Source organism: Schistocerca piceifrons, chromosome 3, assembly GCF_021461385.2.
Source record: "Schistocerca piceifrons isolate TAMUIC-IGC-003096 chromosome 3, iqSchPice1.1, whole genome shotgun sequence".
Taxonomy (NCBI): Eukaryota; Metazoa; Arthropoda; class Insecta; order Orthoptera; family Acrididae; genus Schistocerca; species Schistocerca piceifrons.
Window position 1 is genome coordinate 699,150,483 of NC_060140.1, and position 16,246 is coordinate 699,166,728.

Consider the following 16,246-nt stretch of genomic DNA (forward strand, 5'->3'; position numbering starts at 1 on the left):
TACTGCCCCATTTCTCTCACCAGCTGTGTTTGCAAGGTGATGGAACATTAGACACCCAGCTGGTGTTGTGACTCGAGTCACATGATCTACTAACCACTGCCCAACATGGATTCAGAGTGTACTGTTCTGCAGTTGAGCTTTTCATAACTTTCTCAATCCATGTCACGAATGGTTTTCTGTAGAAATACCATACTGTGGCCATGCTTTTTGATTTAGAGAAAGCCTGTGACGACTGCTGGAGGACTGGTATCCTCTGTACACTCTACACACAGGGCTTCAGAGGCGGCCTGCCCCATTTTCTTCAGGGATTTTTAAGAGAGTTTAAGGTACATGTAGGTTCTCCTCGTCGCACACCTTTATCCAGGAAAATGTTGTGCCTCAGGTTTCCGTCATGAGCATCATCCAATTTGCTATCGCCATTAACCCTAACAAGACCTGTCACCCGCATCCGGTTCCCTTTTTGTTCACAATTTTGTGATTTATTGCAGTTTTCCACTCAATTGTCTGCTTGAGTGGCATCTTCAGCAATGTCTCGATAGTCTTTATTTGTGGAGAATCAACAGTGGCTTTCTCTTTTCCACTGACAAAACTGTTTCTATGCCCATGCTTGATAGGAAACTTTCTTGGTCCTCTGTACATGGTCCGTGAATGTCCTGTGTATCCTGAGCAGTATTTCCTGGGGAGTGGTTTGGACCACCGTGCTCCATTTTTTTACTGGTATGAAGGAGAAAATGCTTGCCCACAAGAGAAAGGTTCTATAAAATCTGAATATGAACATTGTTTGTCCCTGTGGCTGAAGATCATGAGGAAGGGAGAGCATGATCTAGGTCCCATAGCACCATAGAAAGTTCCATTCCTCACACTTCACCTTTACCTTACAAGTCTATGGGTGTTTTGTTTGTGCATCTGCACGTCTCTCCATCTTGCACAATCTAAATACAATCCACCATTGTGGCATCCGTTTGGCCACTGGCGCCTTGTACACTAGTACAGTTGAGAGTCTGTATGCAGAAGCTGTCAAATACCACTGTCATACTGACTCGACTTTCTCGTCAGCAATTACGCATGCCATTTGTCTGCCATGCCTGGCCACCCATCCTATGAGTCCTTTAACTCCCAGGAGGGGGCGTGCCCCTCTTCTCTGTTACCTCCTGGAATTTGCTTTTGGCTATTGATTTTGGCAGCAGAACTGTACACTATTTGCCACTTTTCCAATGGGCGTGAACCGTTGACCACATTCTCTTTGTGCGGTGGCCCTTGTTCACCTTGAACTTCATTTGCTTCCTAAGGACACTACTCCAGACTCACCGTATCGCCCTAAGCTTCTCAGAACTTCGCGATAGTACGTTTGTGTAAACTGATGTCTCTCGGACTGACTGTTGTTGGGTGTGCCTTCACCATTGGCACCGACAGTTTTTGGTATCTGCTTCCAGAACACTGCTCAGTATTTACAGCACCCCTCTTTGCCCTGTATCAGGCCATGCAGAACATCCGGCAACACAGGCTTTTCAATTGTTATCGTCATCCGACTCTCTCAATGCCCTTTACAGCCTCTGTGAGCTGTACACCAGCCATCCCTTAGTGCAATGAGTCCAGGAAAGCTTTCAATTGCTCACTCTTGATGGAGCAACTATGATGTTACTGTGGGTCCCTGGTCACAGTGGTCTGACTGGAAACGAGGCTGCTGATGCTGCTGCAGTCCTAGTACCTCAGCCTGCTACTTCTTCCATTCCCTCCGATATTATCTATGTTGCTGTCTGTCAGCAGATGTCACCGTGGCATCACCACTGGTCTTCCCTTCATGGGAGGTCATTTTAGCTAGATTGCATATTGGGTGCTTTCTTTTTAGCCATCACAATTTAAGTGCTGATCCCCCACTACTTGTGATCATTGTCATCAACCATTGATGGTTCACCATTTCGTAACAGAATGCAATTTTTCTAACCACTTATGTTCTAATTTATGTTTGCTGTCTGAGTTATGAGCCATTTTAGCGACCAACACTTGGGCTGTCGACCACATTTTACTTTTTATCCATCATAGCAATATGGCGAAGGACATTTAATCTTTAGTTCAGACTTTTGTTTTTTCTGCAGCTTATTTTATGGACGTTTTTGCAAGAGAAAGCCCTTGGTTTTAGCTGTCTTTCCTTCCGTCAATTGGGCTTCATGTGTAGTCGCTTTAACTCCTTTTTCGTTTTCGTGTTTTACAGTTCTGACATGGGCTCATATAACCCTAGTTTTTTTTTCACACTGGAAAAAAATACTAAAGAAGCAGAAACTACCCAATAACAGCCATAAAACAAAGTGTAGTGCTATAGATAGGAATGCTGGATGAAACTTGTTTGGCTATCAAGATAGTAATGCCTGATGCCTTCAATAACTACTGTTGCAGAATGTTGTCATATGATCTTTCGCAAAAGCCAAAGTAATTTTGGTTGTACATAAAGGTTGTTAGTGGCACTAAAGTTAGTGTCCGGTCCCTAGCTAATGAAATGGGAACTGAAATTGCGAGGAGAAAAGCTAAATCTGAAATGCTTAACTCCATTCAAATGTTCTTATAAAAAGGACGACACAGGAGAATTGCCCCAATTTAGACCTTGTACCACTGAAATGATGAATGAAATATATATTAGTGCCAGTAGTGTTGAGAAACAGCTGGATCATTAAAACTGAATAAAGCTCCAGGGCCCGTGCAATTCCTCTCAAATTCTGTATAGAATGTGTGGCTGAGTTAGCTCCTCTTGTAACTACAGGATTATTACAAATGATTGAAGCGGTTTCACAGCTCTACAATAACTTTATTATTTGAGATATTTTCACAATGCTTTGGACAGACATACAAAAACTCAAAAAGTTTTTTTAGGCATTAACAAATGTTCGATATGTGCCCCTTTAGTGATTCGGCAGACATCAAGCTGATAATCAAGTTCCTCCCACACTTGGCCGGCGCAGCATGTCCCCATCAATGAGTTCGAAAGCATCGTTGATGCGAGCTCGCAGTTCTGGCACGTTTCTTGGTAGAGGAGGTTTAAACACAGAATCTTTCACATAACCCCACAGAAAGAAATCGCATGAGGTTAAGTCGGGAGAGCGTGGAGGCCATGACATGAATTGCTGATCATGATCTCCACCACGACCGATCCATCGGTTTTCCAATCTCCTGTTTAAGAAATGCCGAACATCATGATGGAAGTGCGGTGGAGCACCATCCTGTTGAAAGATGAAGTCGGCGCTGTCGGTCTCCAGTTGTGGCATGAGCCAATTTTCCAGCATGTCCAGATACACGTGTCCTGTAACGTTTTTTTCGCAGAAGAAAAAGGGGGCGTAAACTTCAAACCATGAGATTGCACAAAACATGTTAACTTTTGGCGAATTGCGAATTTGCTGCACGAATGCGTGAGGATTCTCTACCGCCCAGATTCGCACATGGTGTCTGTTCACCATTAAGAAGAAATGTTGCTTCATCACTGAAAACAAGTTTCACACTGAACACATCCTCTTCCATGAGCTGTTGCAACCGCGCCGAAAATTCAAAGTGTTTGACTTTGTCATCGGGTGTCAGGGCTTGTAGCAGTTGTAAACGGTAAGGCTTCTGCTTTAGCCTTTTCCGTAAGATTTTCCAAACCGTCGGCTGTGGTACGTTTAGCTCCCTGCTTCGTCGACTTCCGCGGGCTACGCGTGAAACTTGCCCGCACGTGTTCAAACATTTCTTCTGTCACTGCAGGCCGACCCGTTGATTTCCCCTTACAGAGGATCCAGGAGCTTTAAACTGCGCATACCATCGCCGAATGGAGTTAGCAGTTTGTGGATCTTCGTTGAACTTCATCCTGAAGTGTCGTTGCACTGTTACGACTGACTGATGTGAGTGCATTTCAAGCACGACATACGCTTTCTCGTCTCCTGTTGCCATTTTGTCTCACTGCGCTCTCGAGCGCTCTGGCGGCAGAAACCTGAAGTGCGTCTTCAGCCGAGCAAAACTTTGAGTTTTTCTACGTATCTGTAGTGTGTCGTGACCATATGTCAATGATTGGAGCTACAGTGAATTTATGAAATCGCTTCAATCATTTGTAATAGCCCTGTATATTCCATTGCAGGTCTCTTGAACAAAAAACCATGCCCAGTAATTGGAAAAAAGCTTGGTAACACGCATCTACAAGATGGGTGATAGAAGTGGTCCTCAGAACTAGGATCCAGTATCTTTGACATTGATTTGTTGTAGAACTTAGAACATACTGTCTGTTCAAACATAAGGAGGTATCTTAAACAGAATGACTTCTTCCGTACCAACCAGCATTGATTCAGAAAATGTTGATCATGTGAAACTCAACTTGCATTTTTCTCTTGTGACATCCTGAAAGTTTTGATTGGATCAAGGCAGTCAGGTAGATGTACCACTTCTTGGTTTCTGAAAAGCATTTGACTCAGTACGACACCTATGCTTATTGTCAAAAGTACGATCAGATGATGTATCGAGTGTAATTTGTGGCTGGACTGAGAATTTTTGGTAAGAAGGACACAGCACATTATCTTGCATGCAGAGTCATCGTCAGATGTAGAAGTAACTTCAGTTGTGTCCCAGGGAAATGTGTTGGTACACTTGCTGTTCATGCTGTATATTAATGACCCAAATGAAATTTTCACTGTACAACAGTGTGTGCGCTGATATGAAACTTCCTGGAAGATTAAAACTGTGTGCCGGACAAAGACTTGAACTCAGGACCTTTGGCTCTTGCAATCAAGTGCTCTACCACCTGAGCTACACAAGCACGACTCACGACCTGTCCTCACAGCTTTACTTCTGCCAGTACCTCATCTCCTACATTCCAAACTTAACAGAAGTTGTTCTGCAGACCTTGTTTATATGGTAGAGCACTTGCCCACAAAAGGCAAAGTTCTAGACTTAGAGTCTCGGTCCAGCACACAATTTTAATCTGCCAGTAAATTTTTATTAATGACCTTGCAGCCAATAATAATAGCCACTTCAGGGTTTTACAGGTGATGCAGTTATCTATAATGAAATGCTGACTGAAAGAAGCTGCATAAATATTTAGTAAGGTCTTGATAAGATTTCAAAGTGGTGCAAAGATTGCCAACTTGCTTTAAAAGTTCAGAAATGTAAAATTGAGCACTTTACAAAAGGAAACAATGCATAGTCTCCTATAATATCAATGAGTCACTGTAGAAATCGACCAGCTCATGCAAATATCTGGGTTAACACTTTGTAGGGATATGAAATGGAATAATCAAATAGGCTCAGTAATGCGTAAAGCAGGTGATAGTCTTCAAAGGAGATTGCTTACAAACCACTCATGCGACCAGTTCTAGAATATTGCTGAAGTGTCTGGGGGCCATACGAGATAGGACTAACAGGGAATATTGAATGTATACAGAGAAGAGCAGCATGAATTTTCACTGGTTTGTTTGATTGGTGGGAAAGTTTCTGAGACACTGAAGGAACTGAACTGGCAGATTCTTGAAGATAGACGTAAACTATCGTGGGGAAGTCTCTTAACAAAGTTTCAAGAACCGACATTAAATTATGGCTCTATGAATATACATAATCTCCTGTGTATCGCTCATATAATGAGCGTGAGGATAAGATTAGAATAAGTACTGTACACACACACACACACACACACACACACACACACACAGGCATTCAATCAATCATTCTTCCTGTGTTATATCAGTGAATGAAATCCTAATAACCGGTACGATGTGATGTACACTCTGACAGGCACTTCTCAGTGGTTTGCAAGATGTAGATGTAGGTGTAGATGATGTCCATCTCACAGGCAGCTTGCAATTGTAAGTGAGACAGCAGTTTATTGGTGCAGCTCTGGAGTTTTTGTTAAAAAGGGGCAAATGAAATTTTTGACACTGTGATGGTATTTCAAACAGTTGGTATTCCTGTTTCCAAATGCAGCAATCCCATTGGGAAATAGTATCTTGAGAAATATACTCAGAAGTATGTTCGCAGTGAGGATACTTGGAGAAACATACTCAGAAGTATGTTCGCAGTGAGGATACTTGGAGAAACTTACTAACTTCAGCCACTGTGGAAAGAAAACGTACTGCATCAGATGAATAGTAGCTGATGACCTAGAGTATTTTCCTCTGGAAGAAAGCGCTGACGGGTAGAACAGGTATCTACTGAATATTTTAGTGAGACCTCTGAATGGAGAAAAACTCATGTTTATGGACTTGATAACTTACTTTCTTCTGAAAACATGCAATGGGCCCATGTTTAGGTTGTGCATATTTTGCTATGTGACCTGATGGAGTAAAATATGATCGGTTCAGCCAGAGCATATAGATCTAGTTTCTTGCATGTTTCTTGTTTTTTTTCCAATTTAAAGTGCATGTTCTATAACTGAAATTTCATGACGTGCAATTTGCACCCTACTCATAATTTTGAAACATTAAAAGAGAAATATTCCGATGTGAAGAAATTTGTATCTTCCATTTAGAAAATTATGAAAATTACTGTCAGTATACAAAAGTACATTCAGATTTCAGAATTTTTTTCCCCACCTACCCCACCATTACTAGATGGGGTACTTGGTTGAAAGTCGCAATGTTTGTTTGTTATTTTCAGATTCTGTGGAGATTAATAAATGTTTTGTCACATGACTCATCAGCTGTAAGGAAAGCTAAACAGCTATCAGGTACACAAGAATTTCTGGACAGTTCTATTGCTGGAAGGTGCCATCACCACTGAGGAAGACATAAAGCATGAAGGGATGCAGATGGTCTATAGTAATGTTCACATAGTTAACCGCCGATGGGTTGCTTTAGATTTCTGCTACAGCTCCCATCGACAGTCAGACAAATGTCCTTCATATCATGCTGATCACACTGTAATACTTCCTCCACTGACCTACAGCCATAGTACAGTGCATGTTTTGAGCAGCCGTTGTGTTGGATGACTGAATATCTGGACAATACAATTGATCTAATGTAATAAGAAATGTGATTTATCTGACTAGGGGACATGCTGCCATTGATCTAACATCCAACCTTGATGATCCCAAGTGCACTGCAGTCATAATTGAAGATGTTGTTGAATTGACAAGGGAACAAGTAGAGGCTGTGGAGCCTCATGTTCAACAATGTGTTCTGATCAATGTGAACTCCAAATGCGCGTGTCTGCACAAGTTCTGTCACCAGATCTACCACAGTTTGCTGCTTGGCTTGCTTTACAGAGCTGACAAGCCTCCAACTGCACATATTGTGTGATGAAATGCGGAAATCCAACACCTTGTCATCTACCACGAATTCACTGTTCTTAAACCACCTTCCACAGATGCTCAGGACAGTAGGACATGAACAGCTGATGATCTTTGCATTTTCAGAGAAGCTTGTTCCCAGAAGTCAGGCCATAACAGTCTGGCCTCTGAAATAACAATATTATGCAAAGGACAGATTGCTACTCACCTTACAGAAGAGATGTTGGGTTGCAGACAGGCACAACGGAAAGATTGGTAAACATTTAAGCTCTCAACCAAAAGGCCTTATTTCAAAGTGGAAAACACACACATTCACGTAAGTGGCCAGACTTCCAGTCCAGCCAGAGACAGTGCTTTTGTGCGCGTGTGCGTGTGGGCTGGTAGTCCAGCCACTTTGAACAGTGGTTGTGTGTGTGTGTGTGTGTGTGTGTGTGTGTGTGTGTGTGTGTGTGTGTGTGTGTGGGGTTGTGGTTGTGTGTGTGTGTGTGTGTGTGTGTGTGTGTATTTCTACTTTGGAACAAGTTCTTTTGGCTGAAAGTTTAAATTTAAATGTATAGCAGTTTTTCTGTTGTGCCTGTTTCAGCAATATATCCTTTTCGTAATAAGTTGCATATGTTGTTGGGTGCAATGTGATATTTGATGATAAATAAGAATTTTTGCAGTAAGGATCACATGTTAAAATATTTTTGTTTCCTCAATGACTGGTTTTGACAGTCTAGTTGTCGTCTTTGGGTCTTCTGGAAATAACAGTCATATCATTTTTGAAGCCAGAATTGCATGTTGAAACGTCTTTGCTTCCTCAATGACTGTCAAAAACAGTCTGTCATGTTCAGATCTTCTGGAAACAACAGTAATATTATTTCCAGATGATCTGAAGCTATTGGCTAGGCTCTGTCAGAAGTGGTCATTGAGGAAATAAAAATATTTCGACATGCAATTTTGGCTGCAAAAATTCTTATTTATTATCATTTCGCAATATTGTCCTTCCATCCTAGACTTTATGATTTTTGATTTTGCCATATGTGAATTGCTTATGCCAGTGGATTTCCCTCTTTGCAGACCATGTCACTACTAGAATGATTCTCTGTATGTTCTCCTCTTACATGCTTTCCTTACCATGCCATGTACCTGCAGTGTCATCAGGCAGCATTCAGTCTCATTGTGGGCAGTAATCATGTTTTGGGTCATCAGTGTATCTGTGAGAGAGAGATAGCAATGGCATGAGGCCGCACCCTATGGATGCAATTGATGTGAAGACTTAGAAATGTTGAGTTGCCCTAGAAATGTTGAGTTGCCCTGGCACCCAAAAGCCCAAAGGAATTTTGCTTGCTGGCCGGAGTGGCCGAGCAGTTCTAGGCGCTACAGTCTGGACCTGCGTGACTGCTGCGGTCGCAGGTTCGAATCCTGCCTCGTGCATGTATGTGTGTGATGTCGTTAGGTTGGTTAGATTTGAGTAGTTCTAAGTTCTAGGGGACTGATGACCTGAGAAGTTAAGTCCCATAGTGCTCAGAGCCATTAGAACCATTTTTTTGAATTTTTCTTTCACCATTGCTTGCGGAATAGAATTTTGTCTTGCATGGATTTCTTGTACACAGATATGAAAAGTCAGGATTTTTTTGTCTTGGTTTTCTTTTGTGAATGGTTGCGTACACACAGTGTTGTGACCTAGGACTACACATATTTTAGATGTTCAGTAAATATTGCGACAGTTGTGAGGGCAGGGCCAATATATGTGACGATATTGCAGGAGAAAGAAGTGGCATATGTATTGTAGTAGTATATGGAAGTCTGGAAATTGTAGAGGTTAGTATGCCCTGTGAAGATAGGAAATTTGGTGCCCTTCTAGAGTGCTGTTAATAGTTATTGCAGCAGTTTTATATTGCAGAAGAACAGCAGTAAACTGTCATAAAAATTGACATGGTGAAGATTTGGTGCCTGTGAGCAGTATGATGTAATTGGTGTAATCTGCTTCACTGGTGATCAAATGAAACTTGAAGGCAGTTACAGAGTGGAATATTCCACTCTTTGGTACTTCGTCAAATAATGATACTCAAGGAAAACGGAGGCTGTTATGTGACAGCTGTAACCAGACACAATTTGAATTTTATAACAATTCTGTGACAAATTTTTATTTTTATTTGGATTATTTATTGTTTAGATACGGGTTTTTAATGTTGAGAAAGATGGAGTAATAATTTTCTAAATAGTTGTGCTCTACTTATACTCATTATGAATCTGCAGATTTTCAGTGTGTTCTGAGAGTAGTAGAACATGCTACAATGTATAATGCTTAGAAAACAAATGTTGTTATATTCTCGTTCACTAAAACTTCATACTTCAATTGTGTGTAACTGTTTGTTGAAAGGTATTTGACTTAAAATATTGAACAATCTTGCATTGGTTATTGACTCTGAATCATTTGTTAATAAATTTCTTATACTGTGTTGTTAAATTGTATCGAAATATAAAAAGTTTATTTCTTTCTGTAACTACACACTGCATTTTTGTGACATATTACTTTTGCAAAACCCTCATCTCACAATGTTTTAAGTCACTATAAATGAAATAATATCAAGAAATTTCAGCAACTTATTTATATGGTTTCCTGAAATTACTTCAGAATCTTTAAATGGTTACTTTGAAAAGGACACAACCAATTTCCTTCTCACGTCATTTTCCAGTATGTGGTTTTGCTACTTTCCTAATGATAAAATTGTCGATGAGATGATAACTCTAATCTTTCATCCTGTTAGCTATCTTTTACCACGTTAAGCAAAGGTAAACAAGATGGACACAAGAACCATTGTAGCAGGGTGAGCAAGTCTACAAATATAGAAACAGCTGAATCTCTAGTTTCACACTTTTATGTTACTTGCTTTGATGAAAGGAAATTCAAAGCAAACAGTTGGTTATTAAAACATTGGCCAGGATCAAAACACCAGTGCACTACCAGCACTAACATATTGGTAACAATTAGGTCAAAAATTGCAGGTGAGCTTCAGTTGTTAGTGAGGAGCAATCTGAAACAAGTGTTTCTTATATTTTAGCCCTTTCCTGGAGGTGTCAAACCACCCAAAATAATTGACAAAATGTTTCACAATCTGGTTTAAATTGAATTGAAAACTAATCTCAACAATTTTCATATTGTGGCTTTTCAAGCTTTCCCGGCGGATATGTTGTAAATAGTCTTCTCGGGTTTGCTGCCGGATCACTTTGTGCAAATATTTCCTGAAACTGTCAGACATCTTCAGGTGGTTCAACCTTGCTGGTGGCTAGGTATGAATGACGGTATCTGCACGTTGATGCCCTGTTCCTAGAACACGTGTGTGAAGAATGCACAGGTGCAAAAATCACGCGTGTGCAATGATTTGCAGATCGATGGTGCCGTACTCAAATGCCCTCTGCTGAAAATCGCAGAGCGTCTCTCGTCTCTCCTGTGCGTGCACTTGACACTGTGTATATTGACAGTGCAGCCAGACGTTTCTCAGTAAGAAATCGTACTAGACCAATGATGGGTCTGTCATTGAAAAATCTTGATTTTTCACGTCGTGATTTAATAGCAGCCAATGCAGGGTTCCAGGCTGATGTCATTGCAGTGTTCTTGTACTGTGCAGAATGTCTGGCCTGTATATGCTTCCCCACATTGACAAGGAATCTTGTACCCACCACGTTGGTCTTTTTGCCATATTTTGGTGCCATGTCATCAAGATCCGGAAGAGTCCTCGGAAGATATGGTATTAAGTGGATTTTTCGACCATCTGCAAAACTGAGAAACCTGTTGGGTTTGGTCAAGGATGATCTTGGCCTGAGGAAATGAGGTGTGTAAAAGATTCCTTGTCAGTGCGGGGCAGCATATATAGGCCAGACATGTCGCACAGTAAAAGAACACAGCAATGACATCAGCGTCATACACGCCTTTGTCAACTGGGAAAGTCAACAATTTCAGAACACCGTCTGAGTACAGGACATCACATGATTTATGAAAAAGCAGAAGTTTTATCCCCGGCATCAGCTTTCTGGGATTGCGTTATTAAGGAAGCAATACATATGCATACAGCCAATAATCTCGTCAACAGGGATGCAGGATCTCAACTGATCACAGCCTGGAACCCTGCAGTGGCTGCTATTAAATCAAGACTAGTAACGTCTGGCCACACTGTTAGTAACCCCAGCGTACAGTGCACGTATAGGAGAGCCGCTTTGCGATTTTCGGCAGAGGGCATTTAAGTATGGCACCATCTATTTGCAAATCATTGCACATGCACGATTTCTGCACCTGTGAATTCTTCGTGCGCATGTTCTAGAAACGAGGCATCAACGTGCAAATACCATCAGTCGTACCTAGCCACCAGCAAGCTTGAACCACCTGAAGATGTTGGGGAGTTGCTCCAAGGAAATATTGTGGTATTTGCACAATGTGATCCAGTGGCAAATCCATGAAGAGGATTTTCATATTATATGGAGTCACAGTAAAATGGAATCTAAATGATAATGCTTTCACCATTTGAATTTTATTTCCTTTATATGATGGAAGCGTTATCATTTAGATAATCTCAATGACATTTTAAAACATCTTGGCTGTGCTGGTCTTGTGGTGATTCTAGAGACTAGTTTCTTTATAAATACCATCAGCTAATCGCACAACCAATCGGGAAATTTTAAAGATTTCGAAATTACACCTACCTTATTAATCAAAATGAACACTTGTCTCAGTTAAGATATTTTCTCAACAGCTTGTCTCAGTGAACTCAAGTTTTTGTACAGACTTTGGTTTGTTGTCGCATACAAAACAAACAATGTAATACAATTTATAACATAATTATTAATTGCAAATTAATATTTTTTTTTTTACCATGTGTTCATGGAACTACCCCTTCTGTTGAACTATGTAGTTTCTGTTGACTATTGCAGTCTTTGTGCTTGCTACTTAATTTGTGGATGATTTGAGCATTATAAGATTTCATGGAGCCTTGCATTTGTACACGAAACAAGAGTTTTAAATTGAGAGTTTTAATAAATTTATCATTTATGTTTTGTTAGGTCAGTAAATCCTTAAACTTTTTAGTGCTGGAGATTCATGCTCCAGAGTAATATATGTTCCTCTGGTCTGCATCAATACTGTGATTGGATGCTTTTTCTTCTTCATTTTTTGCCAATGTCTGGGTTGGATGCTTTTTCTTTCTTCATTTTTTGCCAATATCTTCATACTCTGAAATATACTTTATAAGAATGGATTTTATTCATTGAGCAGATTTCGGATTGCACGTCAGAACAAACAATAGTGTTCCCTGCTATAAGTTTGAGCTACTGTCTGTTTTCTCTCTTCCCCAAGAAGCAATGGGGCACTCAGAGTATTGTAATGCCTTGATGAGGGTTCGCTTCACCAAACATTAAGAAATGTGTCTGTTCACAGAATTCTTGCCTAATCTTCCAAATTTGAAGTCATCCATGATGCAAGAAGTGTCACATATTTCAACACCCAACCTTTGCAATGCAGTCAATTTAAAGCAATGGTCTGTGAGTAGAATTACTGATGGTACAGTTTATTAACATCTTGTGGGAATATTGTTTGTAATTTATCAACAAGACAATGTCAGAAATATTATAGTGAGAAATATGATGGAAATCATCTGACTCACTTGGATCACCCCATACAATACTAATACATTAAGACTCTATGGACAGACTCAGCTGATCATCTATGTACATATCACACATTATTATTTCTGCTTCAAGCTTTCACTGTTACTATATTTTATTCGTATTGTTCAGACCAATATTGAAAGATTTGTGTTTGGACATGAAATAAATCACAGCTGGTATTTTAGTGCAGGCATTTATTCTAAACTGAATTCTTTATTTTCAGCCACAACCACCAAGGAAACTAAGAGAGAATTCCCAGAGATCCAGGTCCCAAACCACTGGATTGCAGCATGCTGGTAAAAAGGACAGTGCGACAGATACAGAAGACATTGACACACAGTCAGATGATGGCTGCTTCAACTGTGATGGCAAAAGGAGACTGCGATTTGATAGCATGGACAGATCATTTACCAGTGAAAAAATTGAGGAATTGTCAAGAGAATTGAAAGAATGTAGAAGTAGGTGTCTGTCATTAGAGGTTGCAATTTCTCAATTGGAAATTGACAAAAAGAATTTAAGCAGTATTCAAAATGAAATGACTGAAGAGTTATCCAAAAATAAATTGTCCCTACAGATAAGTCAAGATAAATGTTGTGTTTTGAATAATGAGCTTGAACTGATGAAAGAAACATTGCAAGCCGAAAAGATAAAATATCAGGAACTCAAGAATTCACATGATGAAGAGTACAGGATGCTGGAAGAATCCCACAGGAGACTTAATGAAACTTTCAATGATCTTAAACAGGGTTCAGAAAAATTGCAACGTGACTGGGAATCTCAAGTGTTGGAAGAGAAAGCTATAAATTCTGACTTATCATCGAAGGTTGCACAAAAACAGCAGATGATACTTATGTTACAGGGTGAACTTTCATCATTGGAAGTTGAGTTTGAGGACTGCAAAGCAGAACGTGATAAAATGGTCAGTGAGCATAACATAGAAAAGGCTGCATTGCTGTGTGAATATAGCAAAAATATTGAAAAGCTTGAAAAACAGATAGAACAGATAGAAAGCAGGCATTCTGTAGAAAAGCTTGCTCTTGAGGAACAGCTTAGGAACTTGGAGACAGATTGCACAGAATATAAGATGGCAAAAACTAGTTTGGAAGCTGTGCTGAGTGCCAAGGAAATGGAGGTCTCAGAGTTGATTGCAGAGTGTGAAATCCAGAAAGCAGAGTATGCTGACATGAAACTGAAACATGATAAAGATTTTAAGATCTTATTAGAGCAGTTTCAGAACTTAAACGATACATTTTCGTATATAAATAGATTTTCTGAGGAATGTGCACTGAAACTAAAAGAAATAAGTTTAAAGTATGAAACATTGATAAAGCACATTTTGCAACTGCATAGCAATAAAGTCAAGGAGCTGGAGAATTATATGGACTTGAAGATAGAAGGTATGAAGAGAGACTCAGAAAAAACAATTTCTGATTTAGAGGAATCAGTTTTGCTGTTAAAGAAAGAAAAAGTCGATACTGAGGACAAGTTAGCCTTGAAAACTGAAGAACTCCATAGAATATCTGCTGCTTTAGCTGTGTTACAGGATGAAATAGGTCAGATTACAGCCACACGAGATGAACTTCGAGTTTCAAATGTTGAGCAGCAGGTAACAATAGCAGAACTGAAAGACAAATTGGATTCTGTAAGTGTGGAGCACAACTTGTGTAAAGAATCGATGGCAACTCTGAAATGCTCCTTAGAAGCATCCGAGGATCAGAATCGTAAATTTGAAGTTGGCAATAGAAATCTTAGAGACAGCTTGCAGGCTCTAGGTGTTCGTCTTTTAGAAAGTGAGAAAGATGTGGAGCAACTGACTGCGACAAGGGACCAGCTTGAAGCAGAAAAAGAAGAATTAATTGCAGAAGTGGCAGGCTACAAGGAGAAACTGATCACACAAGAGGAAGAATTACAAAAGATCGAAAAAGAAAATCTGAGGCAGATAGAACAAATCCGAAATGAGCTGCTTGAGAAAATAGATACTTTAAAATGTAAATCAGTACTGAAAACTCAGAATATGCAGAGTATGAGACATGACGTAGATTCATTTGCTGGTCAACTTTCTATGTTTACAGAAAAATTGCATCAAGTAAATGAATATGTTGTACAATTAGAAACTGCATCACAAGAGCAAGATGCAAACATTCAAGAACTCCAGATGCGGTTGCAGGCAAGTGAAAAAGAACTCTTACAAACCCAAAGTTCTTTGGAGCTGCAGGCAAAGTCCTACGAAGAACGCATATCCGAGCTAGAGGATGCACTGAAGCGGTCAGAAGCAGAGATTGATGTTATTGCTGAAAAATTGGATCACCACAAAGAATGTGCTCAGAAACAGATTGGTCAGCTTATGCAGGAACTTGAAGTAAACAGAGACTTTTCTCAGAAATCAGCACAGCATATAGTTGATTTAACAGCATTAAATGCAGATATTCAAGCTTGTGTAGATAATTTGTCAGTGCAAAACATGGATCTTAAAAGAAATGTGGAAGTTAGTGGTAATGAAATAATGGACATAACTCTTCAATTGAACTGTGCCTTACTAAAACAAAGCCAGTGTGAGACTGAACTTAATAAATTAAAACTGGAGAGAGACGAAATCACAGTAAATTTATCAACACTGAAAAAATGCAGTGAAGAACGTTTGAAGCAAATATCTAATCTTGAAAATATAAAGATTATCAAAGAAAAGGAAATAGAAGCAGCTGAGAGTAATATAGTCAGACTTCAGTGTGAAGTTGCTTCAAAAGATGAGGCAATTAGAGAGCTGAAATCAGAGTTGGATGAATTTAAAGAAAGATACAGTCCAGAAAAGTTTGAAGCTGCAGAAAAAAAGTTTCTTGAAGCAGAAAATACTAAGTCACAGCTGATGTCTCAAATTCAGCAGCTTAAAGATGAAATTTCAGGTTCACTGTCAGAGCTTTCAACAAACAAGTTACTACTCGAAGAAAAATCTCAAGAGCTTGAGAAACTGCAACTGACAATTCAAGATATGCAAAATATTTTGAATGACAAGCAGCATGAAATTGATTGCCTTAGCCAAGAGAAGAATGACCTCCAGCAGTGTAAGATTTTGGCTGACAAAGAGTTGGCAAAAGCAGAACAAGAAATAAAGTTTCTGAAATTGTCAGTTAAGAAACTTGAAACAGAAACAAAAAATAATATTGATAAATGTAAACTTGCTGAGCTTGAAAACACTGTGGTGGAATTGAGATTGAAGTTGACGACTGCAGAGGACCAATTTAACAGGTATTTTTGAGACTTGTTCTTGTTTTTCCTTCACTGCAGACATTAAAGTTGTTGTTCTCTGTGCAAAAAAATTCTTACTCCTCATACGTGGACTACTGAATTGCAGAGGAAAGAAAGGGGAGTGTGTAA

At 39.7% G+C, this 16,246-nt stretch overlaps 1 protein-coding gene across 2 annotated transcripts in view; it reads left to right on the forward strand.

Moving 5' to 3' along the window:
- LOC124790161 (hyaluronan mediated motility receptor-like) overlaps positions 1-16,246 on the forward strand; it is a 115,399-nt gene that overhangs the window by 60,464 nt on the left and 38,689 nt on the right. For both annotated transcript variants that reach the window (XM_047257757.1, XM_047257758.1), the window contains one exon: positions 13,098-16,117. In XM_047257757.1, the coding sequence (XP_047113713.1) occupies positions 13,098-16,117 (3,020 nt within the window). The remainder of the gene's footprint in view (positions 1-13,097; positions 16,118-16,246) is intronic.